Source organism: Oryctolagus cuniculus, chromosome 17 (assembly GCF_964237555.1).
Source record: "Oryctolagus cuniculus chromosome 17, mOryCun1.1, whole genome shotgun sequence".
NCBI lineage: Eukaryota > Metazoa > Chordata > Mammalia > Lagomorpha > Leporidae > Oryctolagus > Oryctolagus cuniculus.
Genome location: NC_091448.1, coordinates 52150292 through 52177962, shown reverse-complemented (window position 1 = coordinate 52177962; position 27671 = coordinate 52150292). Strand labels below are relative to the sequence as shown.

The 27671-nt window shown below is 53.3% G+C and overlaps 3 protein-coding genes across 4 annotated transcripts; 2 read left to right on the top strand and 1 right to left on the bottom strand.

The window, feature by feature from the left end:
- Positions 1-1196: 1196 nt before the first annotated feature.
- FXR2 (FMR1 autosomal homolog 2) lies at positions 1197-20482 on the top strand. Its single transcript, XM_051825238.2, has 17 exons — positions 1197-1647; positions 8421-8473; positions 8831-8924; positions 10658-10729; positions 10844-10992; positions 11249-11342; positions 12058-12174; positions 16262-16432; positions 16606-16684; positions 17625-17734; positions 17960-18046; positions 18330-18552; positions 18654-18851; positions 18932-19132; positions 19230-19325; positions 19440-19540; positions 19791-20482. Exons 1-17 carry the CDS (start codon positions 1567-1569, stop codon positions 19884-19886), a joined length of 2022 nt encoding a protein of 673 aa, XP_051681198.1. The 5' UTR covers positions 1197-1566; the 3' UTR covers positions 19887-20482.
- Positions 20483-21792: 1310 nt separating this feature from the next.
- On the top strand, positions 21793-23306 carry SOX15 (SRY-box transcription factor 15). Its single transcript, XM_002718796.5, has 2 exons — positions 21793-22454; positions 22986-23306. The coding sequence occupies exons 1-2, from the start codon at positions 21940-21942 to the stop codon at positions 23152-23154; spliced, it is 684 nt and encodes a 227-aa protein (XP_002718842.1). The 5' UTR covers positions 21793-21939; the 3' UTR covers positions 23155-23306.
- On the bottom strand, positions 23293-27492 carry MPDU1 (mannose-P-dolichol utilization defect 1). 2 transcript variants are annotated; one of them, XM_002718797.5, is made up of 7 exons: positions 27039-27492; positions 25112-25177; positions 24831-24963; positions 24543-24628; positions 24307-24425; positions 24052-24162; positions 23293-23911 (listed from the first exon to the last, which is right to left on the bottom strand). In XM_002718797.5, the coding sequence occupies exons 1-7, from the start codon at positions 27139-27141 to the stop codon at positions 23786-23788; spliced, it is 744 nt and encodes a 247-aa protein (XP_002718843.2). In that variant the 5' UTR covers positions 27142-27492; the 3' UTR covers positions 23293-23785. The 2 variants fall into 2 exon arrangements, with proteins under 2 accessions (XP_002718843.2, XP_017204319.2); XM_017348830.3 differs by having other exon boundaries at positions 23293-23928; positions 27039-27242.
- Positions 27493-27671: the final 179 nt, after the last annotated feature.

Below are 27671 nucleotides of genomic sequence, written 5' to 3'. Positions count from 1 at the left end.
CTCCCCACGTCACAGCAAATACTACTTGAACTTTGGTAATTGTGCTCCTCCAAGGCCATGCGCTTTCTGTGTTTCTGCACCATTGCATCCCTCATTCTCTCCGGAATACTGTGACTGCATTTCTCCCCCAGCAAACTCCACTCATCCCTTGCATCAACTCCTCTGGGTGGTCTTCCCTGACCACTCCTGAGAACAACTAACCAATGTCTCCTCAGAATTCCCCTCCTTAAATCTATCACAGCTTCCATCAAACTGTATGCGTTTATATATTTAATCGTCCCTTTGCCAATCTGTTACATGTGCCTTGGTACCTTGCAATGTGTTTTTGTCTTTGTAACCCTTAGCACTGAGCGCATTGATTGGAACATAGTGTGAGTAAAATAAATATTGGCTAAATGATTACATGCAGACTGTTCTAATGTCTGTGTGTTTTTTTTTTTTAACTTTCTCCTAATTTCTTATCTTAGTTCAGGAATACGAAGTTTTCTCGCTACCATCCTCACTTCTGAAAATTTTTCCTCTTTTGAATTTCTTTAATATTTAAGGCTCGGGATCTTGCACCAGCCTAGCTGCTTTTCGGTAGTGCCTCGAGACGACTCGTTAGCCTCGCATTTTATCAGACTCCGCTCAAGGCGACAAGCTCCAGTCTCAAATATCCTATAGCGCAGAGACGCTGACGAGAGTCCGTGCGTGCGCGCCGACTGGCGCTCAGCGCCTGCGCGCCGGGCACTTTTTGCTTTTCGACTCTCCCTTTTTTTTTTTTTTTCCTTGGGAGCGTGCGCACCAAGACAGACAAAGGTGAGGAAAGTGACCAAGCAGTCATGCAGGCGCATGCCCACCCCGAACTTGTCCGAGCGCGGCGGCTCTCCCGGGGCGCAGAGGGTGTGGTCTGAGCGCGAGCGGCCGAGGCCCAATCCGATTGCGCGAGCTCGGCTCCTCCCTCCCCGCGATTGGCTAGCGCCGAGTGTTGTGGGGCGGGGAAAGGAAGAGATGGGGGCTGTGGAGGGGCGGGTGGGGAAGAAAGAGGGCTAATCTCGTTCTGCGCAAGCGCAAGGAAGCGACCACGAGAGGGCGTGAGAGAGCGAAAGGGAATGTGGAAGCCCTGATGCGCTGGCGAGCGCGAGCTGGGTCGCCGGCCTTGACGCCTGCGCCGTGGGCCTCGGGGTCCCGCGCGCGGCGGGCGGGTGCCCGGTGCGCCTGCGCAGTAGGCGGCGGCGGCAGGGGGAGGTGGAGGCCGTGGAGCGGCAGCGGCAGCAGCGGGTCCCGGGACTGGGGCAGCAGCGGGGGCGGCGGCGGGCGGAAGCTGAGGTGACGAAGGCAGCGGCGGCGGCGGCCGTTTCCCTCACGGTGGCGGAGACCAAGGCGGCGGCGGCGGACGGGGAGCGGCCCGGCCCCGGCCCCCTGCTCGTTGGCTGTGGCAGGGCCGCCGTGGGGCCGGCCCGGCTCCCGCCCCCCGCGGCTCCCCCTCCGGCTCCTCCTCCGGGGAGACGCCGGGGGCCTGGCCCGGCCCGCACTCAGACCGCTGCTGCAGCCGCCGCCGGGGGCGTCGGAGGCGGCGGCGGCGCCATGGGCGGCCTGGCCTCTGGGGGGGATGTGGAGCCGGGACTGCCGGTCGAGGTGCGCGGCTCCAACGGGGCCTTCTACAAGGTGAGGCGGTGCGCCGGCCGGGGACCCCGTCTTTAGCTCCCGGAGCAGGCAGAGCGGGGCGGGCCAGGGTTCTGGAGCTGAGTCCTGACCCGTAGAACCTTCGACCCATGCTCCCACCGCAGCCCTCCCCGGGAGACTGCCGGGAGTTCGCTCTCTTCCTCCTATTTTTGACTCCGCTCCTATACCTGCTTTTACCTTCAGCTCAGAATAGAATCGGGGCATTGCTGTGCCTGGATCGGCGCTCCCGGACCCCCAGGAGAAGTCTCTTTCCTCAGCTTAATTGACTTTTCCTGTTTGCTATTGGAAGCCGTACCTTAGGCCCTTAACTCGCTGTGCCACAACGCCCGCCCCATACCTTAGCCTTTAATCACCTCTTCCCCGCGGTCCAAGCACATGGACAATTCTTTTCTTCTCCCACATGACCCCCTTGGGAAGGCCCTCTGTCCCATATTAGCTCCTTTATCCTCAGAGAGGCCTCTGCCTACTGGCTCTGGAACGCTCACCCCACTTTCGCCTTACATTGCCGTTCCCAACCCAAGGAGAAACGGTCAACATCCGTTTATGACTTTTGGCATCTCTGGCCTCAGGTTGTATCAGTCATGTTGCCTTCCAGCCAGTGGCCTCTGCTCATAAGTCTGGCACCCCAGCCCCCCTTCAGTCCCGGGCCAGCCCGGTGGTCCACCGTTCTACCCAGGGGAAGGTTTCTGTTTGTTATCGTGCCTTGACCTCAGATCCATTCAGGTCATTCATACAGCTTCTGCATGTTGATGGTAAGCTTCATATGCATAGTGTCTAAAAGGGAGTCTCCCCATGAGCCCTTCCATTTCTCTTTTTAAGGATTTCCACTTCTAGAAGACTTTTGGCCATCTCTCCCAGTTCTGGAATCCTGCAGCCTGTTTTTGGAAGGAAAAGGGGACTATCCTTCAAAGACCCTTGCTTCTTTCAGCTCCCTCCTTGCCCAGGATTGGTTTCCTTAGGATTCTTTTTACTACTGCTTTATTTGTTTAGAACCCATTTTCTTGAACTTTTTGTCCCCATTTAGATGATGCCGTACAGAGAGAGACCTTTTTAGCCACTCAAAGAATTTTTCTTTGTGTGATTGTTGCTAATCCTAACCTCTTTGGGACTTTGTGTCTGGAATTGTCCCAGAGATTTTCCTGATTCCTGTCTCATTTCATCCTGAGGAGTCGCAAGAGAGAGATCTTCCCAGGGCCAGCTCTCCTTCAGTTCCCTTCTGGTCTTTCCCCCCTACAAAGACCTCTCAATCTTCCCATGCCCTTGGAAGTGGCTTGAGCTGATGACTGTGAAGTCGTCTCTTACTACAGCTGGAAAGGGTCTTGCCCTTGGTTGGAGTGGATGGTAACTGCCTGCACTTCAGTTGATAAGCTCATTGTAGTCATTTTTTACTCTCTGTAAGTACCTATTCACTCTTCTTTGCTTCCTTTCTTCTCCAGATTGCTGTATATCTAGTGTCTGTTCATAACTCATCCTCTCAGTTCAAGTCTTTGGCCTTTTATCCTAATATTTCTATAATCCCCAGGAACCACCTTATTACACTTCTAGCTGAAGGAAGCTCCCAGCTGATTGCTTTTGTCATTTTTTGCATACTTTCCTAACTCTTAGGACTTTTTCTTCATTTCTGTTTTCTTTGGCAAAACGTCTCTAATTCCTTTCTGGTTCTGATAGAGCACATTTGCCTCTTAACATCCTTTCCTCCAGTCTTGCATTACCTTTGTTGAAAACCCTGCCTCATAAGATGTTAGCCTTGTTTATCCCAGTGTCTTGTCTTTCATCTGAGTCCTGCCCACCCCCGAGTTCTGGAGTCCAAGAGAAATGATTCTTAAATTGAGTTTGAGATCAAGATAATGATGTTTGCTTTTTTTCTAGGAAGCATGACAGCCAGGCACAGCTGGGAAAGAATGGTACCCACTTCACAGTAAATGTGTGAAACAGCTGGGAAGGGCCATCTTTCCTGTAATCCACATCTAAGTGTACAACAGGAAGTCTCTGACTTTCCCTTTTTGCTCTTGGGCTGTGGCCATGAGTGACTTGAAGAATTGGGGCACAGAATACTTTGAATCAGAGTAGAGTTTGGAGTTGAACTGAAAGTGAGGTAATGTGGATTTTGTGTTCTGGCAACATTAGCATTTTTTGTCCCATACCTAAGGTAAAAAAACAACAAAACAAATCTCTGAATTGAGACTAATCTTTCTTCAGCTCAGTGTCATATAGATATTTATCCATGCTGACCTTGCTGCTGATTTAATTTAATATTCATGACTCAGCAAACTTTAGTGTAGGTCAAGGAGCATTCCTACTGCTTCTGGAACTATAAGTTTGGGAAGCTGCCTTTCTCAGAATTGGGTCTTACTGTTGGTTTTCTTCTCGTGTGCATGTCAGATTTGGGATCTAAGTTACTCTGTTGTTCTCCCACCAGCCTATCCACTTCTGTTGGAAGTTAATGTATTTTACTCTTCTAAATTGTACTCTCCCAAGCAAGGTATCTTTTCACCTTCCAGGGAACAATCATCTCCTTTTTTTTTTTTTTTTTTTTTTGACAGGCAGAGTGGACAGTGAGAGAGAGAGAGACAGAGAGAAAGGTCTTCCTTTGCCGTTGGTTCACCCTCCAATGGCCGCCGCGGCCAGCGCGATGCGGCCGGCGCACCGCGCTGATCCGATGGCAGGAGCCAGGAGCCAGGTGCTTTTCCTGGTCTCCCATGGGGTGCAGGGCCCAAGCACCTGGGCCATCCTCCACTGCACTCCCGGGCCACAGCAGAGGGCTGGCCTGGAAGAGGGGCAACCGGGACAGAATCCGGCGCCCCGACCGGGACTAGAACCCGGTGTGCCGGCGCCGCTAGGCGGAGGATTAGCCTAGTGAGCCGCGGCGCCGGCCCCATCTCCTTTTTTAAAAAAAAAAATTTAATTTGAACGGCATAGGGAGAAATGGAAGAGATCTTAATCTGCTGGTTCATTCCCCAAATGGCTGCAATGGATGGGGCTGGGCTAGGCTGAAGCCAGTATCTCAGAACTCCATCCAAGTCTCCCACGTAGGTGGCAGTGGTCCAAGTACTTGAGCTGTCTTCACTGCTTTCCCAGGTGCATTAGTAGGAAGCAGGGTCAGAATTGTAGCAGCTAGGACTCAAACTGGCATTGGCATCGCAGTTGGCATTGCCTGGATATCTTGATTCCCACTCTTTTTTGAGTAAATGTGGTGTCTTAAACTCCAGTACATGATTTTTACTCATCTCTTGGTGCTTTTCTCCTGTAACCCTTTTCTTTTGAGAGCCCAGGACTGGAAGATAGGGTGAATGTGGAGACCAGGGAAACACAAGGACCTAGGAATCTGAGGCTCTATTCCTGTGTCTGCCTGGTGCTAGGCCCTAGCAGCCAAAGCCAGGATGTGCTCTGGCCACTGAAGCAAGTTATCCTCTGGATTTCTGCACTTTTCCAATGAGCATGGACTAAGCAAAATTACCTACCACTGGTATCCTTGATGGGGGAAAAACTAGTATCTGGGGTGGATGGGTGGGATTAAGGAGCAGAGATGGGATTGGAACAAAGCGGGAGAGCTTGTTTTGGGAATATTTAAAGGAAAAGACCTGGAATTATCAGGATGGTTGATACTTGATTGACTTGCTGAGCCATGTGAGGGATGACTCCACTCAGAGCCTCCCATTTCTGCCTTGGAAACTGGTGGCTTGAAAAGCCATGGTTGTACTGCTGCTCACCCTGAGGGCCAACCCCAAAATGGCAGAGCATCTCTGGGTTAGAGCCATAGGTGTAGCCTTTGTCAGTGAATGGGTCGGAGAGTAGGAATCTCTTCGTGAAAGACAGTTAAGTGACCCTCTTCTCCATCTATGTCTTTGTGCTTCCTGCTGTCTCATCTCTGAAATGTTCGGAGAATAAGTAATTCTGTCTTAATAAATTACTTCTGGCCGGCGCCGCGGCTCAATAGGCTAATCCTCCGCCTAGCGGCGCCGGCACACCGGGTTCTAGTCCCGGTCGGGGCGCCGGATTCTGTCCCGGTTGCCCCTCTTCCAGGCCAGCCCTCTGCTGTGGCCAGGGAGTGCAGTGGAGGATGGCCCAGGTGCTTGGGCCCTGCACCCCATGGGAGACCAGGAAAAGCACCTGGCTCCTGGCTCCTGCCATCGGATCAGCGCGGTGCGCCGGCCGCAGCGCGCCAGCCGCGGCGGCCATTGGAGGGTGAACCAACGGCAAAGGAAGACCTTTCTCTCTGTCTCTCTCTCTCACTGTCCACTCTGCCTGTCAAAAAAAAAAAAAAAAAAAAAAAAAATAAATTACTTCTAAGGCTTGGAGATAGTTGTTTTTTTTTTTTTTTTTAAGATTTATTTATTTATTTGAAATGCGGAGTTAGAGGTCTTCCATCAGCTGGTTCACTCCCCAGATGGCCACAATGGTGGAGCCAGGAGCTTCTTCTGGATCTCCGCATGGGTGCAGGGGCCCAAGGATTTGGGCCATCTTCTAGTGCTTTCCCAGGCTATAGCAGAGATCAGAAGTGGAGCAGCCAGGACTCGAACTGGTGCCCAAATGGGATGCTGGTGCTGCAGGCAGCGGCTTTACCTGCTACAGCACAGTGCTAGTTCCGAGGTAGACGTTTTGAATGAAGGATTTGGACATAGTCAACTAAGAGGGCTGGTTGAAATGTTTCTAGGAATTCTTACAGATCTTTATTAAGAAAGAACTAAGGGAAGAATCCAAAAGAGCATAGAGACCCAGGCAAATAGGAAGAAAAGGGCCTTTGAAGACGAGTGAAGAACTGTAGGAGTGGGGGAAGAATGTTTCTGGATAAGAGAATCTCAGAGAAATATAAAGTATGGCTGAGAAGGGGACCAGGAAATATAGGAGAACTGACGCCTTGGGCAGTAGTAAGGCTCAAAGTAAAGAACTGGGGTTCCCTTATAAGGTCCTAACCCTAAAGAGAAGGTGGCTTGTATCAAAGTGAAGTTCAGGTTTAGATTTTTCTCACCATGAGGAAACACTGATAAAAGTATTCATGATTGACCAGTTATGTGAGGTAGAAGCTGTGTGTTCTCTGGGGCATTTTTGGTATTTTTTCTGCTGCTCTCAGCCTTGTCCCTATCTGCAAAACTGTAGAGTACTTTGTGTATCAACCTCTGGAAACTGTGATTTTTTTTTTTTTTCTTTGAAGAGCCAGAGGTGCCATTTCTAAGTGAATGAGGTGTTTTTGTTTTTGTTTTTTATTTGAAAGGCAGAGTGACAGAGAAAGAGATCTTCCATCTGGTGGTTCACTCCCCAAATGCCTGCCATAGCCAGGGCTAGACCTGACTGAAGCCAAGAGCCTACAACTCCATCCAGGTCTCCCATGTGGTGGCAGGGACCTAAGTACTTGGACCATTGTTTTGTGGCTCCTAGGCGCACTAACAGGAAGCAAAGTGGGAAGGGCAGAGTAACGGACTTGAACCAGGTGCTTCAATAGGGGATGTGGAGGTCTCAAGTGGTGGCTTAACCTGCACCACAATGCCTGCCTCTGAAACCTGTAATTTTTACACTTTTTAAAGTTGATACACAATGAACTATACACATTTTAAAGTGTACAATGTAAGTTTTTACATGTGTATGTAATTGGGAAACCATAATGACCCCATCAACCCCTTACCTACTTTCCTATTACTGTTCTCATATGTTAATTTGACAGAGGTGTGAAGAGGAGGTTTAACAGAGAAAAGATGGTTTTTTCAACAGCCAATGTTGAAACAGCTGGATATCCAGAGATGAAAAGTGGAATTTTTATCACTATCTTACTGTATTTACAAAATTTGACTCAGAATGTGTCATAGACCTGAGTATATAAAACAGAAAAGCATAAACTTGAAGAAGACGTAAAAGAAAACCTTTGTGGCCTTGTATTAAGCAGAGAGTTCTTAGATATTAAACGAGAAGTACAGTCCATAAAAGAAAAAGTTCATAAATTGGACTTTACCCAAATTAATAATCCCTAATTTTGAATGTTATAAATAGGGTCAATAAGGTAGAATTGGGAACATAGGGTTGAACAGTAGCTTTGGCCTCGTTAGTGACAGAAAAAAGATGGACCTGTTTGAGTTATGCTTGTTCCTCAGCACAGTCCTAAGATTGGGGCCCCATACATTTTATTCTCCTTAACAGCAGTGTCCATTTTTCATGATCCCAAATATCTGACATCTTTTATATCCCAAGTTTTTCCTTCTGTAAACTCTGTTCATCCTTGGTAACTTCTGCAGTGTCCTTATTCTGTTAGTACCCGGGCATTAGGCCCTGTGTCTGGCCGAGTCCCGTGCTATAGTGGGGGGCTAGCCCCTCCTCTCTTGGCAGATCCTGATGTCCGCTAGGTGCTCCAGGACAGCCTCACGCTGTCTCATGGGATATTCTTAGCCTTGCTGAAGGTTGTTGGTATTTTAATTGAACTCTGGCAGGCTGCTCAGCGCACAGAGGGCAGCTGGGGAGGCCTCTGGAAGCCATGCTAGACCACCAGTTTACAGGCCGTACCCATGCAGGTGGTCCTTACCTTGTACTTCTTTCCCACCTCATCTCATTTCCGGATTTTGCCACATACCTCTCTTTCCATGCCAGTATCATTTCCTTTCTCTCTCTCACTGTTACATTCTTTTTTCCCAAATACACCTTTCTGGCCCTGTCTTCAGAGGGCTCGTGGCCCCATCTAAAACTGGCTTAAAGGTTTCCAATGTTTCTATCCCCTTATTAAGGTTGTGGTAAAATGTCATTTTTTTTTTTTTTTCTAAAATCCACTCTAGGGCTTTGTGAAGGATGTCCATGAAGATTCTGTTACCATCTTCTTTGAAAACAAGTAAGACCTTGGGACTAGAGAATCCAGCATACTAGGTCCTAGAAGGAGAGTGGAGAAGAGGGGGCGGCTGAGTCCTATGAGGCATGTAATAGGTGGGGGAGAGCTGAGGGTGTGGGTGGGCAACTTACCTGGATCCCATGAGAGGAGAGGGCTGAGAATTTGGTGAGGTTGGGCTTAGCTGACCCACTGGCTAGATTCTAGCAAGAGACAGATGACAGTACAATGGAGCCAGGCCTGAGGGCTAGCCTCTAAGGACCAGGGAGGGTGGAGATTTCTCTGTTGAGGCAGTAACCCCTTTCTGAAGGAAAGGGCAGCATGTCATTCTGAATAACGTCCATGGCACTGTTTGTTTTGCAGCTGGCAGAGTGAGAGACAGATTCCTTTTGGGGATGTCCGGCTACCACCTCCCGCAGACTATAATAAGGAGATCACAGAAGGGGACGAGGTGGAGGTAAGGGCCAGTGTCCAGAGCACGTGGAACTCACTCTCCACATGCCACTTTGCCCAGGATCCTAGGCTCTTCTCTGCTTCCTTCATGGCCCTTCTCCCCAGCTGAGCCACATCCAGCCAGGCAGCTGGTGAAGTAAAAGGCAACAGTTTCCTTCCTGTCACTGTAGCAATCAGCCACACTCTCAGGGGGCTCTACAGTTGTAGGGGATTCACTTTTCTTTCCTTTATGATGGCATCTAAAATCCAGTGCTGTTTGATTTTTATGTAGTATCTCTTTTCGTTGGTTTCTGTTTCTCTTTTTTAAAGGTTTTTTTAGAAAAGGTGTATTATTTGAGAGGTAGAGTTACAGCCAGAGGGAAAGACAGAGAGAAAGAGGCAGAGAGAGGGACCTTCCATCCGCTGGTTCACTCCCCAAATGGCTGCAATGGTCTGAGCTGGGCCAGGCCAAAGCCAGGAGCTTCATCTGGGACTCCCACGTGGATACAGGGTCCTAAGGACTTGGGCCATCTTCCACTGCTTTCTCAGGCACATTAGCAGGGAGCTCAGTTGAAAGTGGAGCAGCCGGGACTTGAACCAGCACCCATATGGATTGCTGGTGCTGCAGGCAGTGGCTTCACCTTCTACGCCACAGGTCAGGCCTCTCTTTACAGCCTCTCTATTTCTTTTTCTTTTATTAAGATTTATTTGAGAGGCAGAGTGACAAGGAGAGAGAGAAAGACAAAAATACTTTCCATCGACAGGTTCATTCCCTTAAATGCTCACATCAGCCAGGGCTAGGCCAGGCCCCAAACCAGGAACCAATAACTCCATCCCAGTCTCCCATGAGGTTGGCAGGGACTCAGGTACTTAAGCCATTATCTGCTGTCTTCTCAGGCACATCAGCAGGAAACTGGGTCAGAAATTAAGTATCCAGGCCAGCTCACTAGGCTAATCCTCCGCCTTGCGGCGCCTGCACACTGGGTTCTAGTCCCGGTCGGGGCGTCGGATTCTGTCCCAGTTGCCCCTCTTCCAGGCCAGCTCTCTGCTGTGGCCAGGGAGTGCAGCAGAGGGTGGCCCAAGTGCTTGGGCCCTGCACCCCATGGGAGACCAGGATAAGTACCTGGCTCCTGCCATCGGATCAGCGCGGTGCACCGGCCACAGCACACCGGCTGCAGCAGCCATTGGAGGGTGAACCAACGGCAAAGGAAGACCTTTCTCTCTGTCTCTCTCTCTCTCACTGTCCACTCTGTCCAAAAAAAAAAAAAAAGAAGAAGAAGAAGAAGGTAAGTATCAGGGCCAGCACTGTGGCGTAGTAGGCTAAGCCTCTGCCTGTGGCACCAACATCCCATGTGGACGCCAGTTCATGGCCTGGGAAAGCGGTGGAAGATGGCCCAGGTGCTTGGGCCCCTGCACTCATTTGGGAGATCCAGAAGAAGATCCTGGCTCCTGGCTTCGTATTAGCTCAAATGGCTATTGGGCCATTTGGAGAGTGAACCAGTGGATGGAAGACCTTTCTTTCTTTCCTTCTCTCTAACTCTGCCTCCAAATAAAATGAAATCGTTAAAAGAAAAAAGGTGGTATGCAATATGGAATGCAGGCATTTCAAGTGGCTACTTAACCCACTGTGCCACGGTACCTGCCCCTCTGGCTTCCTTTCTTTGGTTTAGGATGCATCCCAGGTATTGAAATGCTTGTTCAGTTCTTGATGGCTTTGGATAATCTTCAAGATCTCTTTTATTTTCAACTTCCCTCCAGGTTTATTCTCGAGCCAATGAACAGGAGCCATGTGGCTGGTGGCTGGCCCGTGTGCGGATGATGAAGGGAGATGTGAGTGACGGTGTAGGCCTTAGGAGAACTATTGGAGCAAGTATTTTACTCCTAGAAAGGTAGGAAGTAGATGCTCAGGCCATCTACAACGTCTCCCTGTTTCTCCTCTGCCAGTTCTATGTCATTGAGTATGCCGCTTGCGATGCCACCTACAATGAGATTGTTACCCTGGAGCGACTTCGGCCAGTTAATCCCAATCCCCTTGCAACCAAAGGCAGCTTCTTCAAGGTTACCATGGCTGTGCCTGAGGATCTGAGAGAGGCGTGAGTGTTAGGGATGTCGGGCGTGGGGGGCAGCCCTCTTTCCAGCCCTAGCCTGTCTTCATCTCCCAGGTCCCACTCGCACTTTGCAGCCTGACCTTTTGTCCCCTGGCCCTCTCAAGCCTTCCTTGCTAGGTGTGCTCTGACCAGCTGCATCTTCCCTATTCTGTGCTTTAACTGTGGTCCCTCTCATTTTCTCACCTGAACTGTTCAGTGCATTCTGTGCTCTGCCTTCTGAGTGCCTTCCTCTTTCCTGTAGCTGCTCTAACGAAAACGTCCATAAAGAGTTCAAGAAAGCGCTTGGAGCCAACTGCATCTTTCTCAACATCACAAACAGTGAGCTCTTCATTCTGGTGAGTTTATTCTGCCTGAATTTCCCATAAGCCCTTCCAATAGTTTTTCCTTTTCCCCTTTTAACCTCTTTGCACAAAGGGAGGAACTGAAATATGCTTACATTTATCTGTTAGAGTTCCTTCCTTCCTTCTTTATTTACTTAATTAATTAATTAATTAAATGTATTTATTTGAAAGGCAGAGATTGAACTCCCATCTGCTAGTTCACTCCCCAAAGCCAGGAGCCTGAAACTCCATTTGGTTCTCTGGTGCCAGGGTTCCCAAGCATTTGGGCCATCCGCTGCTGCTTCCCCAGGTACATTAGCAAGGAGCTAGATCAGCAGTGGAGTAGCCAAGATTCAAACTGGTGCTCTGATTTGGGATGCCAGCATTGCAAGCACTGTACCACAATGCTAGGCACTTCAGCGTCATTGATTATTTTTTAGATTTATTTATTTAACTGAAAGAGTTACATAGAGAGCAAGACAGAGAAAGATTCTCCATCTACTGATTCACTCCCCAGACGTCTGTGACAGCTGGGGCTGGGCCAGGCCAAAGCCAGGGGCAGGAGAAGCAGTGTACTTAGTATGCTAGCACGGCACGTGGCAGTCCGACCTGCTGCACCACAACACTGATCCCAACTGTAGGGATGCAGGCATCCTGATTCCCAGTCCCCGGCTCTCCCCAGGTATGTATTCAAGTCAATTTTCATGACTTTCCATTGGTTTGCTTCCAGTCAACCACGGAAGCCCCTGTGAAGCGGGCGTCTCTGCTGGGTGATATGCATTTTCGAAGCCTGCGCACCAAACTACTACTCATGTCCCGCAATGAAGAAGCTACCAAGCACCTAGAGGTAATTTGTGGCTCCTCTCCCTCCTGCCAAAGGGTGTTCCTCCTTGTCCCACTGTCCACCCATGCTCTTTATTTATAGAGCACTAAGGCCCCCCCCCCCGGTTTTTTTTTTTTTTTTTTTTTTTTAAGATTTATGTATTTATTTGAAAGGCAGAGTGACAGAGAGGGGAGAGGTCTTCTTTCTGCTGGTTCACTCCCCAAATGGCTACAATGGCCAGAGCTGTGCCATTCTGAAGCCAGGAGCTAGGAGCTTCTTCCAGGTCTGCCAGGCAGGTGCAGGGAGGGACCCAAGCACTTGGGCCACTTCTACTGCTTTCCTAGGCCATAGCAGAGACTGGATGGGAAGTGGAGCAGCTGGGACTAGAACCGGTGCCCATATGGGATGCTGGCACTGCAAGTGGCAGCTTTACCTGCTACGCCACAGCGCTTGCTCCCCAAAAACAGGTTTCACTTGGCTGTTAAACCTGGATTGACTGTTTTGTTTCAAATTCCTCTAGATGACAGAGTTGTATCATGTTATGGTATAATCTTTTTATATTCATTTATTTTTGTTATAATTTGAGGGACAGAGGTAGAGATGGAGAGGAGAGATATCTCCATCTGCCAGTTAACTCCCTAAGTGGCTGCAATGGCCAGAGCTGGGACAGGCTAAAGCCAGGGCCCAGGAGCTGCTGCTTCTGGGTCTCCCATGTGGATGCAGGGGCCCAAGTACTTGGGCCATCTTCAAAGCAGATCAGCAGGGAGCTGGATGGGAAGTGGAGCAGCCTGGACCTGAACTGGCGCCCGTATGGGATGCTGGCGTCACGGGCTGTGGCTTCACTCTGTGCCGTGGTGCTGGCCCCGGCGCACTCATCTTCACACTTCAGCCACAGGCTCCTTCCGCCAAGTGAGATTTTACTTGAAGGCACAATGCATAAACAGATTAACCAGAGCAGCTCTGTCTAAAAGTGGAAAGGGGCATGGCTCTTACTGTCACTGATGCCCTTGTATCACCTCTGGAAACCAAACTACTCTGTGGAATATGTATGAGAAGTGTTTATACTCTGCTTAATACCACTGGGCTTGGCCTCCTGCCTTGCTTTGTCATGTAATTGTCCATTTGGCAAATCATTTGATTTCACTGGGCTTTCTCTTTAAGATTTACTTATTTGAAAGGCAGAGTTTTGGGGTGGGCAGGGAGATCTTTTCCATCTGTTCGTTCACTCCCCAAATGGCTGCAAAGGCTGTGGCTGGGCTGGGCTAGGCTAGGCTAGGCTAGGCTGAAGCCAAGAGCCTGGAACTCCATCCAGGTCTCTCATATGGGTAGCCGTGGCCCAAGTACCTGGGCAGTCTTCCACTGCTTTCCCAGATACATTAGCAGGGAGCTGAATTGGAAGTGGAAGAGCTTGGACTCCGTACAGCACAGTGCTGGCCCCTTGGCTGGAGTTTTCATCATGACAAAGAGGTAGTTAGACTAGAATATTTCTTCAAATTTTCGAGTCCTGATACACTGTTACTATCAGATTCCATTTCCTAGGTATTACACCATTCCAGGCGAGTACGAGGTTTTGTGTGTCTTGAACATGCATCCATTTATCAAGTGAACTGGTCATTTGGGGGGGGCTCGTCTCTGAGCCTGTGCAAATTCTGGATCATGGTGGTATTAGAGAACCATTTCGTCAGTGTAAGAACACCGAGAGGGCCGGTGCCACGGCTCACTAGGCTAATCCTCCACCTGTGGCGCCGGCACCCCGGGTTCTAGTCCCGGTTGCCCCTCTTCCAGGCCAGCTCTCTGCTGTGGCCTGGGAAGGCAGCAGAGGATGGCCCAAGTCTTTGGGCCCTGCACCCGCATGGGAGACCAGGAGGAAGCACCTGGCTCCTGGCTTCGGATCAGCGCAGTGCCAGCCGTAGCGGCCATTAGGGAACTGAACCAATGGAAGGAAGACCTTTCTCTCTGTCTCTCTCTCACTGTCTTAATTCTGCCTGTCAAAAAAACAAAAAAAAAACAAAAAAAAAAAACAAAAAAAACAACACTGAGAGGCATTTTAAAGATTTATTTATTTATTTGAAAAAGTGTTACACAGAGAGAGAGGGAGAGGCAGAGAGAGGTCTTCCATCCACTGGTTCACTCCTCAGTTGGCCACAATATGGGGAGCTACACCGATCCAAAGCCAGGAGCCGGGAGCTTCTTCTGGGTGTCCCATGCAGGTGCAGGGAGGAACCCAAGGACTTGGACCATCTTCTGCTTTCCCAGGCCATGGCAGAGAGCTGGACCGGAAGTGGAGCAGCCAGGACTTGAACTGGCGCCCATATAGGATGCTGGCACTGCAGGCAGGGGCTTTAACCTGCTGCACCACAGCGCCAGCCCCAAGGCCCACTTCTTAGACATAATAATTTGATCAAACTTTTTTTTTAAAGATTTATTTTATCTATTTGAAAGGCAGAGTTGTAGGAGGAGGCGGGGGTCTGCGGTGCACTGGTTCACTACCCACATGGCTGCAAGGGTCAGGGCTGGACCAGGCTGAAGCCAGGCAGGTACAGGGGCCCAAGAACTCGGGCTGTCTTCCACTGCTTTCCCAGGCCACAGCAGAGAGTTGGATCAGAAGTGTAGCAGCTGGGACACGAACTGGGGTCCATATGGGATGCCGGTACCATAGGTAGAGGCCTAGCCTACTACGCCATAGTAGTGGTCTCATCGGTCTTTTTTTGCTATTGCATTTTCTAAAAATTATTTCAAAATATTGCCTATATAAAAGATAGACATGTGCAGACTTCTGTAGAAAACAAAAGTCTGTGTAGATCTTTCCCGAACTCAGTGATGCTTGATCGTCCAGTTTGTTCCCTTTTTTCTTCAGCTTTGCCATCTTGTCTAGTGTAAATTCTTGATTTGGGAGTATTTCATCTTAGAATTAGCAGAGTATTTGAAATTTTCCTGTCTTCCTGCCCTTGAGTTTAGGAGCCCTGGTTGAGAAATGTGGTGTTCCATAGGCTCATTTTTTTCTTTTCTCAGTCTCTTGCTTTCTAATCAACTTGTTGGGAGAAGTTGGTATTCATTTAGTTAAGGTTAGTTATTTACACTTTGCAGATCACATGAACTTCGTCAGATCTTGCTGGTGTTGAAAGTGGTATAGGTCAGATGTAGCCACTTAGCAGGTGACAGGTCAGAGGCACAGGGTGTGTGTTTTCTCTAGGATCACACAACCACATGGTGTTAGAGCCAAATCCAGAACTTTGGTGGTTCTTCTCCCCTCAAGCCATTGCTATTTGAAAGTTCCTGAATTTTCTGCATAGTTCCTACCGGTCAGCTGACTCCAGTGTGGTTTTGTTTTTTTTTTTTTTTTAATTTATTTATTTATTTTTATTTATTTATTATTTTTTTTGACAGGCAGAGTGGACAGTGAGAGAGACAGAGAGAAAGGTCCTCCCTTTGCCGTTGGTTCACCCTCCAATGGCCGCCGCGGCCGGCGCGCTGCGCTGATCCGATGGCAGGAGCCAGGTACTTATCCTGGTCTCCCATGGGGTGCAGGGCCCAAGCACCTGGGCCATCCTCCACTGCACTCCCGGGCCACAGCAGAGAGCTGGCCTGGAAGAGGGGCAACCGGGACAGAATCCGGTGCCCCAACCAGGACTAGAACCCGGTGTGCCGGCGCCGCTAGGCGGAGGATTAGCCTAGTGAGCCACGGCGCCGGCCGGTTTTTTTTTTTTTTTTTTTTTTTAAAAGATCGATTTATTTATTTGAAAGGCAGAGTGACAGAAAGTGGTGGGGGGAGGAGAGTGTGCTTCCATATGCTGATTCACTTCCCAGATGGCTGTCATGGCTGGTGGTAGGCCAGCCAAAGCCAGGATTCCATCCAGGTCTCCCTCGTTGGTGGCAGGGGTACTTGGGTACTTGTCTCCCTGGTGCGTTAGCAGGAAGCTGGATCAGAAGCAGAGCAGCCTGGACTCAAACTGGCACTCTGATAGGAGATGCCAGCATCACAAGTGGTGGCTTAATTCACTGTGCCACACTGCTAGCCCCCAGCATGCTTCTCTGTTACGCAGAGTCTACTACCTGGCATAGGTGTTCTGCGATTCCACCACCATGATTGTTCGAGTGGTTTTCCTTTCAGACAAGCAAGCAGCTGGCAGCAGCATTCCAGGAAGAGTTTACAGTGCGAGAGGACCTGATGGGACTGGCAATTGGGACTCATGGGGCCAATATCCAGCAGGCCCGAAAAGTACCTGGAGTGACCGCCATTGAGTTGGGTGAAGAAACCTGCACTTTCCGCATCTATGGGGAGGTCAGCAAAAGATCTGTCTTCAAGATCCTGTAGTGGGTAGAGGGAAGGGAGTGGGAAATAAGCCTAAGCTATGTGACTTTGCTGAACTTGGCAGCATATCTTCCCAAAGACAGGAAGATCGTTATTTGAGATCCAGGTCCTGTTTTAGTGACGCCACTTCATTCTTCCCCTAGACGCCAGAGGCATGCCGACAGGCTCGGAGCTACCTGGAGTTTTCTGAAGATTCAGTGCAAGTGCCCAGGAACCTGGTTGGTGAGTTGGGTGTGTGTGTATAAAAGAGAGTAGTTAGGGGCCAGTTGTGAGTCTCCTTAAATGACTCTGGGCTTGTAGTGGGTATTGGTAACTCTTGATTTCACAAGGACAGAAAGTCTGTAGTCGGAATAAAAAAAAAAAAAAAAGGAAGAATAAATTTCTAGGGATAAAATTTTTTACTTTCATTTTAGTAGAAAGGTAATTACATTTTTTCTTTTTGTTTTAATTTGACAATTAGAGATATAGACAGAAAGGTCTTCCTTCTGTTGGTTCACTCCCCAAATGGCCGCTATGGCCAGCGCTGCGCCGATCTGAAGCTAGGAGCCAGGTGCTTCCTCCTGGTCTCCCATGCGGGTGCAGGGCCCAAGGACTTGGGCCATCCTCCACTGCCTTCCTGGGCCACAGCAGAGAGCTGGACTGGAAGAGGGGCAACCAAGACTAGAACCCAGCGATCATATGGGATGCCAGTACCGCAGGTGGAGGATTAGCCTAGTGAGCCATGGCACCGGCCCCAAAAGGCATTACATTTTCCATCCACTAGTTCACTCTCCAAATGTCTGTAACAGCTAGGGCAAGGTCAGGCCGAAGCCTGGAGCCCAGAACTCCATCTGGGGTCTCCCTCATGGGTGGCAGGCAGGGACCCAAGTATGCATGAGCCATCATCTGCTGCCTCCCAGGGTGTGCACTAGCAGGGACCTGGATTGGAAACTGAGTAGCTGGGACTCGAACTAGGAGCCCCAGTAGGGAACATGGGCATCCCAGCAGCAGTTTACTGTTGGGTCAGACATCCGTCCTTTCTGTAAAACCTAACCAACAACTTAGAAGCAGGAGAATTAACGAAATGCAATCTGTACAGAGAGAGAAGGATGAGGCTGGGAGGCTGTTTTGACCTTACCTTTAAAAAAAAAAAAAAGGCCTAATTCCTCCTTTACCCATTTAGGCAAAGTGATCGGAAAGAATGGGAAAGTGATCCAGGAGATCGTGGATAAGTCTGGTGTGGTGAGGGTGCGAGTGGAAGGTGACAATGACAAGAAGAACCCCAGGGAGGAGGTATGGGCCAACTAGGACTAGAGGTTGGTTTCCACAAGTAGGTGGGCTTGTTCTCTGAGGGCTAAGACTTTGGGGGCAGGGAGGATGCACAGAAATTCTGTAGCCGCTCTAGTAACTTTAGAGCTAGACTGATGCCATTGGGTGGGTTCCCCTGGCGACTGGATGGGGCTAGCACGTGGCGTTCTACTATTCTTCCTGATCAGCTTTCCTTCCCTCTGCTCTCAGGGGATGGTTCCCTTCATATTTGTTGGCACTCGAGAAAATATCAGCAATGCCCAGGCCCTGCTGGAGTATCACCTCTCCTACCTGCAGGTACACGAGTCTGAAACCTGGGGAGGGAAGGGCTGGGCAGAGCAGGGGCCAAGACTGCTGCCAGATAAAGTCCGCAGCTGTGGCGTGCGGCTCGTTCCTCTGTAGAGTGGGAATGGGAGGTGGAAATGTGGGGCTGTGGGACGGGTCACAGGATTCTGCCTGTTCAGCCAGTGACTTCCTTGCATTCCTGAGAGTAGAGAGACAGAGACAGGGAGAAACACAAAGGAAAGGGACTGTCCACTGATCACATTCCTCTGTTTCCTTGCATTTTCTACCAAAACAGGAGGTGGAGCAGCTTCGCTTGGAGAGGCTGCAAATTGACGAACAGCTGCGGCAGATTGGGCTGGGCTTTCGTCCTCCTGGGAGCGGGCGTGGCAGTGGGAGCAGTGACAAGGCTGGCTATACCACTGACGAGAGCTCCTCCTCTTCCCTCCACACGACTCGAACCTACGGGGGCAGCTATGGGGGCCGGGGTCGGGGCCGGAGGACAGGCGGTCCTGCCTATGGTGAGAGCTGAGAGAGCAGGTTCCTTGATGGAAACCTCGGGAAAACTGGGATGGAGATGAGGCGGTGAGTGGCTCTGAATACATCCCACTGTGCCCTTCAGGCCCCAGCTCAGACCCGTCCACAGCTTCGGAGACGGAGTCAGAGAAGAGAGAGGAGCCCAGCCGAGCTGGGCCTGGTGACCGGGATCCCCCAACGCGGGCAGAGGAGAGCCGGAGGCGGCCCGTTGGAGGCCGGGGTAGGGGACCTCCTCCTGCCCCCCGGCCCACCTCGAGATACAGCTCTTCATCTATTAGCTCAGGTACCAGACAGCTGGGTTCAGGAATGTGGGCTGAAAGGAAAGATGGCCCCCTGACTCCGACCTGTCCTCTCTCTGACCAGTGCTGAAGGATCCAGACAGTAACCCCTACAGCCTGCTGGACACATCTGAACCAGAGCCCCCAGTTGATTCAGAGCCCGGGGAGCCTCCCCCAGCAAGTGCCAGGCGCCGCCGCTCCCGTCGCCGCCGCACTGACGAAGACAGGACTGTCATGGATGGAGGCCTGGAGTCTGATGGGCCCAACATGACAGAGAATGGCCTGGGTGAGCACTGTGCCCAGGGTCTGAAAAATTGAGCAGTGACTGAGAATTGAGGGGTGGGAGATGGGGTGCATGGCTCTTGTTTGTCTCTGCCCTGCAGAAGATGAATCAAGACCCCAGCGGCGTAATCGCAGCCGCCGTCGCCGTAACCGTGGTAACCGGACTGATGGTTCTATCAGTGGAGACCGTCAGCCAGGTCAGCTGCCGCGAGGCCCTCCTACCCTGCGAGAACCTGGGTTTGGGGTTCAGTGGGTGTCTCAGGGCTAGATGTCCGAGTTGCTTTTGAAACTTGCTCCTTTGCCTTCCCCAGTGACTGTGGCTGACTATATCTCACGAGCAGAGTCTCAGAGCCGCCAGCGGCCACCCCTGGAACGCACTAAACCCTCAGAGGACTCTGTTTCGGGACAGAAGGTAGGCAGGCGACATAAAAAAAAAAGCCCAAAGAAATTGTACTGAATGAGAGGCTGTCGTGGGACTACAGAGATTTGAGTAGACCAGGGAGGCAAGGCCGCCTCGCTACTGCAGGTCCCAGTGTGACTAGAGCATGAAACCAGGGAGCCTACCGTGGGTCACCAGGTGCAGGGAGAGCTTAGGAGGCAGGAAATGGCATGTGGCAGATCTACTCACCACTGGCTTTTCTCTTTTTCCACTTCCTCCTCAGGGTGACTCTGTCAGCAAGCTTCCTAAGGGCCCCTCGGAGAATGGGGAGCTCTCTGCCCCCCTGGAGTTGGGTAGTTTGGTGAATGGGGTTTCATAAACCCTCCAGCCCGCATCCATCCCTCCTCCATCTCGCTTGCTGCCCAACACCAGGCCCTCACAGGCCCAACTGACCTGCGCTGGAGCTGCTCTTATCTAGGGGGGAGGGGGGTGGCACAGCAGCTTGGGTCCCCCCTCAACCTCCAGGAGCTAGTGGAGGGGTGCGTAACAGGGTCATCCCCCCTCCCTCTTATCCACCCTACCCAGGGTGAGGGGAGCCTCTCTCCTTCCCCATCAGACTGGATGTGCCTTTATCCTCTAATGCCCCAATCTTTCTCAGAACACCCCCATTCTCCACCTGTTGGTGGGGGTGCTCCTTGACCCACCCAGATTTGACAGTTCAGGGGGGCTCCCCTGCTATCCCTCCTCCCATCCTGTACCCCCCATTTCTGGGGCCTCATCACTGTGGAAGACGGGGATAGTAAGGGTGTAAGTGGGTGGGAGGCATGGGGAAGGTTTTGGAGTAGAACCAGGGGTGTGCGGAGGGGGTGACAAGGGCCCCTGGGGGAGGGGGATCAACCTTGTCTGGTGGATGAGAAGGCGTATTTATTTTTCACTGTACAGTATTTAAAAAGAGAATAAAAAAATCCAAATGGCTTTGTAGTTCCTGTGCTTTCCTTGTCCCGGGGGTTTGTTTCTCTAGAACTGATCTGTGTGGCCCTTGCCCTCTGCCCTGTTCTTCTGTAGTTGGCTTCCCCCTCTCAAAGGTGGTCTTGTGGGAATTCCTGACATTCCCAACTGCTTCTGGTGCAGGTGCCCTCCTGGTCCCTAGGAAGTGGCCTGTTCTTGCTGCTGCCCCCTTCCCCCAGTTTGCTGGTAGAGGGAGCCGGGCCACTCCTATACCCTGAGTCACCACACAAGCTAGGCAGGGCCGCTGGGAGCTGGAACCATTCTACTAACAGTTGAGAGCCAAAGCAGGCTGTTTAATCGGATTACCTGAGGCCTGGGGCTTGGGCAGGGCTTGGGCGAATGGGGGAGCAGGGTTTCTTCCCAATAGCCCCTGGAACCCAGGAGTCCAGCCCACTTTCCTGGTGGTCTGCTCTGGCTCCACCATCCCGGGTTTCCCAGTTCCCTCCTTCACACTTGAGCTTGAAGATAAAATTGCAATCATTAAACAGCTGTGGAGAAATCCAGGTCTGGGGGCTAGAGGTGGGAGGAGGGCTTAAGTTTTCTCACCTGGAGAAGGGCTGAATCATCGCCCAAGCACCTGCTGGAATGACTCAGGAAACAAAAATGGCCAACCTCCCTGTGCCGGCCTTCCTGGCCCCAGGGGCAGGTCAGGGGTCTGAGGAGCAATTGGCACCAGAAAAGGGGTTGGGGTGGGGGTGGACTCTTCGCAAGTTCCTTTGAGCCAGTTCTGACCCTCAGGGTGTTTGACCCGCCTGTGCTTGATCTCATTGTGGAAGATAATCGACTTGAATTGCCAATGCTTAAGAAGGGAGGGGAAACCATCAGGACTGGGGCTGCAGGGCCTGCCGAGGCCTTGGGTGGGGAGGGGGCGTGGTGGCCTGCGGGAAGTGGTGGGGGCTGGGAGGAACAGGACACCTGGGTTTGCCTAAGGGAGAGGGGGGTGTTGGAGCCCTGAAGGAGGCGCTGGCTTTGGGAGGGACTGGGGAGGAGCCAGTCTTTAAAAGCTGTTCCTGGGTCTAGCCTGCCAGCCACAGACACTGAGCCCGGGTGGGAGAGGCCTGTGGCACCAGGGCGCCAGGCAGCGGCGGGAACTCGAGAGCCACAGAGCAGCGTTTACTGCCTCACAGGTTTGTCAGGTCGCAGCAGCGGGTAGGGGGAACAGAGGCAGGGCTGGGAACCTCAAGGCCACAAGGAGAATACCTCTCCAGGCCACGGGTACCAGCCAGCAGACCGGCATTCGGCTCTCCCCAGTGCACCGGATTGGTTCAAGACCCCACTTGAACTGTGGACTTGGGGGTGACCTACATTGTTAAGGACCTCAGTTTTGTTCTCTGCGACGACTCAGCCTGGAGAGAGACATTTAAGGATCGCCGCTTCACTTACAGGGGACGGCCTTTGGGACGCCCACTTAAGGCTCCCCCCCCATGGCGCTACCTGGCTCCTCGCAGACCCAGGCCTGGAGCCTGGAGCCCCCCACTCCCGCGGCAGCTAACGCCTCTTGGGGATCCCAGGAGCCAGAGCGAGCTGGCAACCCGGTGGTCTCCGGGGGGCTCCCCCAGGAAAAGGTGAAGCGGCCCATGAACGCATTCATGGTGTGGAGCTCCGCTCAGCGCCGCCAGATGGCGCAGCAGAACCCAAAGATGCACAACTCTGAGATCTCCAAGCGCCTGGGCGCGCAGTGGAAGCAGCTGGGCGAGGAAGAGAAGCGGCCCTTCGTGGAGGAGGCCAAGCGGCTCCGCGCCCGGCACCTGCGCGACTACCCCGATTACAAGTACCGGCCTCGGCGCAAGACCAAGAACTCGGGCGTCGGACCTGCCAACGCCAGCCAGGGAAGCGGCGGCCTGCTCTGGGGGCCAGGATACGCGGCCACCCAAGGCAGCAGAGGCTTCGGGTACCAGCCCCCCAACTACCCGACAGCCTATCTGCCTGCCAACTACAGGTGAGTGCCGAGGAAGCAGACGCTTGGGTGGGGCCGGGAGCCTGGGTAGCGGGTGGGTGGAAACTGGCTGAAGGAGAACCTGAGCCCGGCCCAGGGGCCCTGCAAGGTGGGGTGGGTTACAGTGGTTCAGCTTTTCCCAGAGTGGCCGCCCCGCAGGTGCAGAGACGGACCCCTAGCTGTGAAACTCTTCTAGTTGCTGGGATCCTCACTTCGCCCTGCTTCTGGCCCATGTGTGACCCAGCTTCCTCTCCCAGCCCCCGGGGTAAGGCGAGGCCAAGCACATTATGCCCCTTCCTGGCCTGCTGCCCTGAAAGAGGGAAACAGCCACACAGCACGCAAGCCGGGGCTGCAGCGTGTCCCAACAGGGCCGCACTGCTCTCCAAGCCATCTGGCTGTGCTTCCAAGCGCGCCGGGTGGGGGGCAAGTTGTACCCCTGTCCGCCCAGATTTGGTCTGACCCATCCCAGCATTCAGCTGGTGACACCAACACAGAAAGCAGCCTCTAACCCCCCCTCCCCGTTTCCCTTTGCAGCTCTTCCCACTATAAACCAGAGGCGCCCGTGCCATGCTCCGTCCCTCAGAGCGACCCCAGACTCCAGGCGGAGCTGCTTCCCTCCTACAGCCCCTACCTGCCCCCAGGCTCCCCCAATCCATACAACTCTCCACTTGCAGGCGCCCCCATGCCCCTGGCACACCTCTAACTCCCACGGACACGGGCCTCGTGTTCCCCTTTTCCCTCAGAGCCACCCCCACGCACAAGCTGCACCCCCTCTAGTGTTGGACCACAGCTCAGAGGCTGCCTGCAGCCGGCCCGCTCACAACACACAGGATAAAACTCATTTTGTACAACCGAGCCACGTCTGTCTTTATTGCCCCATCTGCGCCCTCCTCACTCCAGCAGGAGCCTGCACCAGCTCCACTCCCTTCCTCTGGACCTGCCGGAGCAGGAGCCACTGCACCCCACCCTGCCTGAGTCATTCTGTCCCCTTCCCCCACACGCAGCACTGGGGTCCAGGGCAGAGGCAGCCCCAAGTCCCTCCCCTCAGCTCGTCCTCTGGAGCCAGCAGGGAAGTGCAGAGGGCGGGGCAGGACACTGGCCCAGAGGAGGGAGAACTGGAAGTCACTGATTTTAATGTCCAAAGATCAGCTTGGAAGATGACCCCATCCTTACTAAGGATCTGGGTCCCCCAATTTCCACGTCCACCGAAACCCTGGCCCAAGGAATGGAGAGATTAGAACTGCAACTCCCACCAGCAGCCTGGCTTGGGCGGGAGCACCCAGAGGCCGGGTGGATGAATGGAAACACGCAAGCACTCGGCGGCTGTTTCGGCCCTACCGCTCCTTCTTCTGCTCTTGGGGAGCCTGTGCATTCCAGTAGAAGAGGACCTGCGCAGCGATGAGGCCATTGCAGAGAGAGGAGACCACAAAGACGCCAGCCATGAGGTAGTCTCCAGTTTCCTGGTTGTAAAAGGCACCTAAGGTCAGGCTGCAGTGCAGCCCCAAAACCAATCCCCTGGAGACAAAGGTTCCAGAGAGGGCACCAGGTGCAGCCCTCAGCTGGGAGACAGCGCCCTCTAGAGGGGGAAAGGTGCACTCACCTGAATGGAAGTGAAGATCCGGGTCAGGGAGCCCCCGAAGAGCAGGAAGACGGTGACCGCCGAGAGCTGGCCTGTGTGCCCATTGCGGTAGTTGGTGGCTGCCTGGAGTAGCTAGGGCAGGAGCGGTCACCTTTGGTTCTGGCATCTCAACTTTTCCCGTGTCCCATCGCTGGTCCCCCCTCAGTCTGATGCTCCTGCACGGGCACTCTGTCCCTTGATGTTGCCCCCCATCCTCTCCGTTGTTCCAGTACCTACCTTCCCCACCACCACAGCGGGCACGTTGGAGGCCTGCAGCAGGGTGACCACAGCTGTGGGCGTCAGCGGCGAGAGCAGCACCAGCAGGATGAGGGCGTAGCCGGCAAGGAAAGCCGTGCCTAGGGGTCAAGGAGACAAGCAGGCCTCGCAACCTCTCCATGTGTCCCACTCCCCCCGGCCCGAGTCCCATCAGGGTTCCCAAGAGCTGCAGCCGCTCCTGGCTAAGTCCCCAGCACCTTTCGCAGTGTGTCCTCTGTAGTGCATGACCAGGAAGCAGATGGTGAGCGTCTGGAGCATCAGAAACAGGGCTTCACCCCAAGAGCTGCAGAGTCAAGAGTTGGGAGGAAAAAAGGCAGGCCTGGAAAGAGGCAGGGCAAGCCTCCAGAGCTGTGCCTCCAGGGCCGCCGCCCTCCACGCCCACCCGAGCCGTCCTCACCTCTAAGAGGGTTAAGCTCTCCTGCGCCTTTGCCTCCCTCCCCGTGACCCCCAGCAGAGTGGGGGCCATGTTCCCTTGGGGCCCTCACCTGAATGGGAAGCTGTTGGTGATGCTGTAGACCACGGTGCCCGTCAGTGCCACGAGGTCCAGCACCACGGACTGGAGGCTCAGGCCTTCGGCACTCTTGGCCCCCAGGAGTTTCAACACCTGGGGGAGCTTCACTGGGTGGGGGAAGACGAGCAGGGCTGAGGACAGCAGCGCCGGGAGCACTGGGGGTGCAGCGCCCGCTTCCCGCCGGGCTGGCCAGCCCAGCCTCTCAGTCCCTCCACCCGCCCAGTGACAGGAGCGGAGGGACGACACCCCACCTACCTAGAAGTGAGCCGGCCACGATGCCCAGCCCCAGCCCCTTGCTGAGGAGAATCTTGAGGCAGGGCACTGAGGAGAGAGAGGTGAGCGGGAGGGTGCGTCACGTGGCAGGGGAGGCCGCTTCTGGCTTGAGCGGATGGGTCCCCACCACCCACGTGGGAGACCTGGCGGAGCCCCTGGTTCCCAGCTTCAGGTTGCCCCAGCCAGGCCCAGCTGATGCAGGCGCCTGGGGAGTGAATGAGATCTTTGTGTCTGTCAGTGAGTGGCCTCTAAACTAGGCCTAACTTCCAAGCTTTCCCTGGTCTCCCTTCACAAAGCTGAGTGAGCCCGAGTGCCCTGGGACCCTTGCTGGTGGCCCCGTGTGCACATCTTCCCTCCAAGGGCAGGTCTCCATGTTGCTCCTTTCTCAACTCTGACTGGCCCAGGTCCCTGGCCCAGACTCAACTCAATGTTTATTTGGCTCACTAGGCTAATCCTCCGCCTTGCGGCGCTGGCACACCGGGTTCTAGTCCCGGCCGGGGCGCTGGATTCTGTCCCGGTTGCCCCTCTTCCAGGCCAGCTCTCTGCTGTGGCCCGGGAGTGCAGTGGAGGATGGCCCAAGTGCTTGGGCCCTGCACCCCATGGGAGACCAGGAGGAAGCACCTGGCTCCCGCCATCGGATCAGCGCGGTGCGCCAGCCGTGGCGGCCATTGGAGGGTGAACCAACAGCAAAGGAAGACCTTTCTCTCTGTCTCTCTCACTGTCCACTCTGCCTGTCAAAAAAAAAAAAAAAAAAAAAAATTTATTTATGGGGCCAGTGCGGCGGTGCAGCGGGTTAGAGCCTACAGTGCCGGCATCCTATATGGGTGCCAGTTGGAGTCCCGGCTGCTCCACTTCCCATCCAGCCCCCTGCTGTGGCCTGGGAAAGCAGCAGAGCACAGCCCAAATCCTTGGGTCCCTGCACCCGCGTGGGAGACCTGGAAGAAGCTCCTGGCTCCTGTGCAGCTCTGGCCGTTGTGGCCATCTGGGGAGTGAACCAGTGGATGAAAGACCTCTCTCTGTAACTCTTTCAAATAAATAAATATTTTATCTGAAAGGCAGTGAAGGAAGGAGGGAGGGAGGGAGAGGAGACCTCCCACCTGCTGGTCCCACTCACCAAACCACCAGGGCTGGACCAGGCTTTAATTAGGTGCCTGAAACTCAATCTGGGTCGCCAACTTGGGTGGCGGGGCCAAGGACTTGAGCCAGCACCTGCTGCCTCCCACGCTGCGCAACAGCAGGAAGCGGGGTTGGAAGCGGGGGCGGGACTTAATCCCAGGCACGGATATGGGATGCGGGCGTCCCAAACCTGCTGCACCTGTGCCTGCCCCTTGGCCTTGGCAACCCACAACTTCTCCAGCCTTGAGGCCTTCCCCTAGAGCTAGGGCGTCAGGCTGACAGGTGCACCCAAGCGTTCCGTGCGCACAGGGGAGGGAAGACCGCGGCGGCATCGCCAAGGGGTGAAAGTCCTGAGGGAACCCTGCTGTGGAGCTGCCTCTTACTCGGGACGGGAGGGGAATTTTACCAAAATTAGATCACGAGCAAACGTGGAGGCCGAATGAGCAATTCGGGCGTCAGTGGCCTTTGGGAAGGCTTTCAACTAAGCTTAGCTCTGCTGGCGACCTTACAGACGTTAGAATGCTTTGGTCCGATTTGTATTGTTTTGTAAATTTGAGCCTTTTGGACTTTCACTGTTGCTAAAGTGCACGTCGGCCGGGCTACTCCCCCCTCCCCTTGCCCAAATATGGGGACCCCTTTTTTCGGAGGCCGAGACACTTCCGCCCTCTCAGAAGCGTCTTCCGCTCCGCGCAGCCTGGCCGCCGCAGCCGCCGCCGTCACCTCGTCTCTAGTCGCCCCACCGTCGTCCACAGTCGCTCGAGCAGGACTTTACTGAATGCTGAATAAAACTCACCATGAAGCAAGTCCCACTGAAGGAAAAGTCGGTCGTAGCATTTCTCAGGTAAAAGAATCGGCACCAGTAGCCGTTTGAGCAGTCCTTCTGCCTCCGACGCCATGTTGGAAAGCGAGCTTCCGCCAGTCTCTCTCAAGCCGTCATTGACTGATGGTGCGCATGCGCGCTCCGAGCACTCCGCCTTCCTTTCTTTTCTCGCGATGACTAAGTTGCACCGCCCCTCGTTCCTCGCCGTTTCTTACGCCACCCTCGCTTCAGGAGCGTGAAATAGGTCACGGCCGGAGACCGCGCTTTGGAGGCGCCCGGCTGTTTGGCTTTTAAAGCGTGTCAGAAGTGCACGCTTGCGCAGTCAGATCTTTCGCGCTTTTGTTTGCGCTCGCACTTCGGAAGCAACATTTAGTCCCCTGCCTTTCTCCGCTCCTCCCGCTAGGCGCCATCTTGTCTCCTCTTTGCCAACTTTACACGCGTATTGTTCCAAGTTGAGAGAGGGTGTTTGAGTCTCCAAAATGGCGTTGGGCGGGGGCGCTGTAGCTCTGTGTCTTCCGTTCTTTTGGCCTCTCTAGAGGGAACCAGGCCTCTGGGAGGTCTCCTTAGGCCCGGGGCTGGCTGCGCTCAAGGCCCCATGCTTCTGCC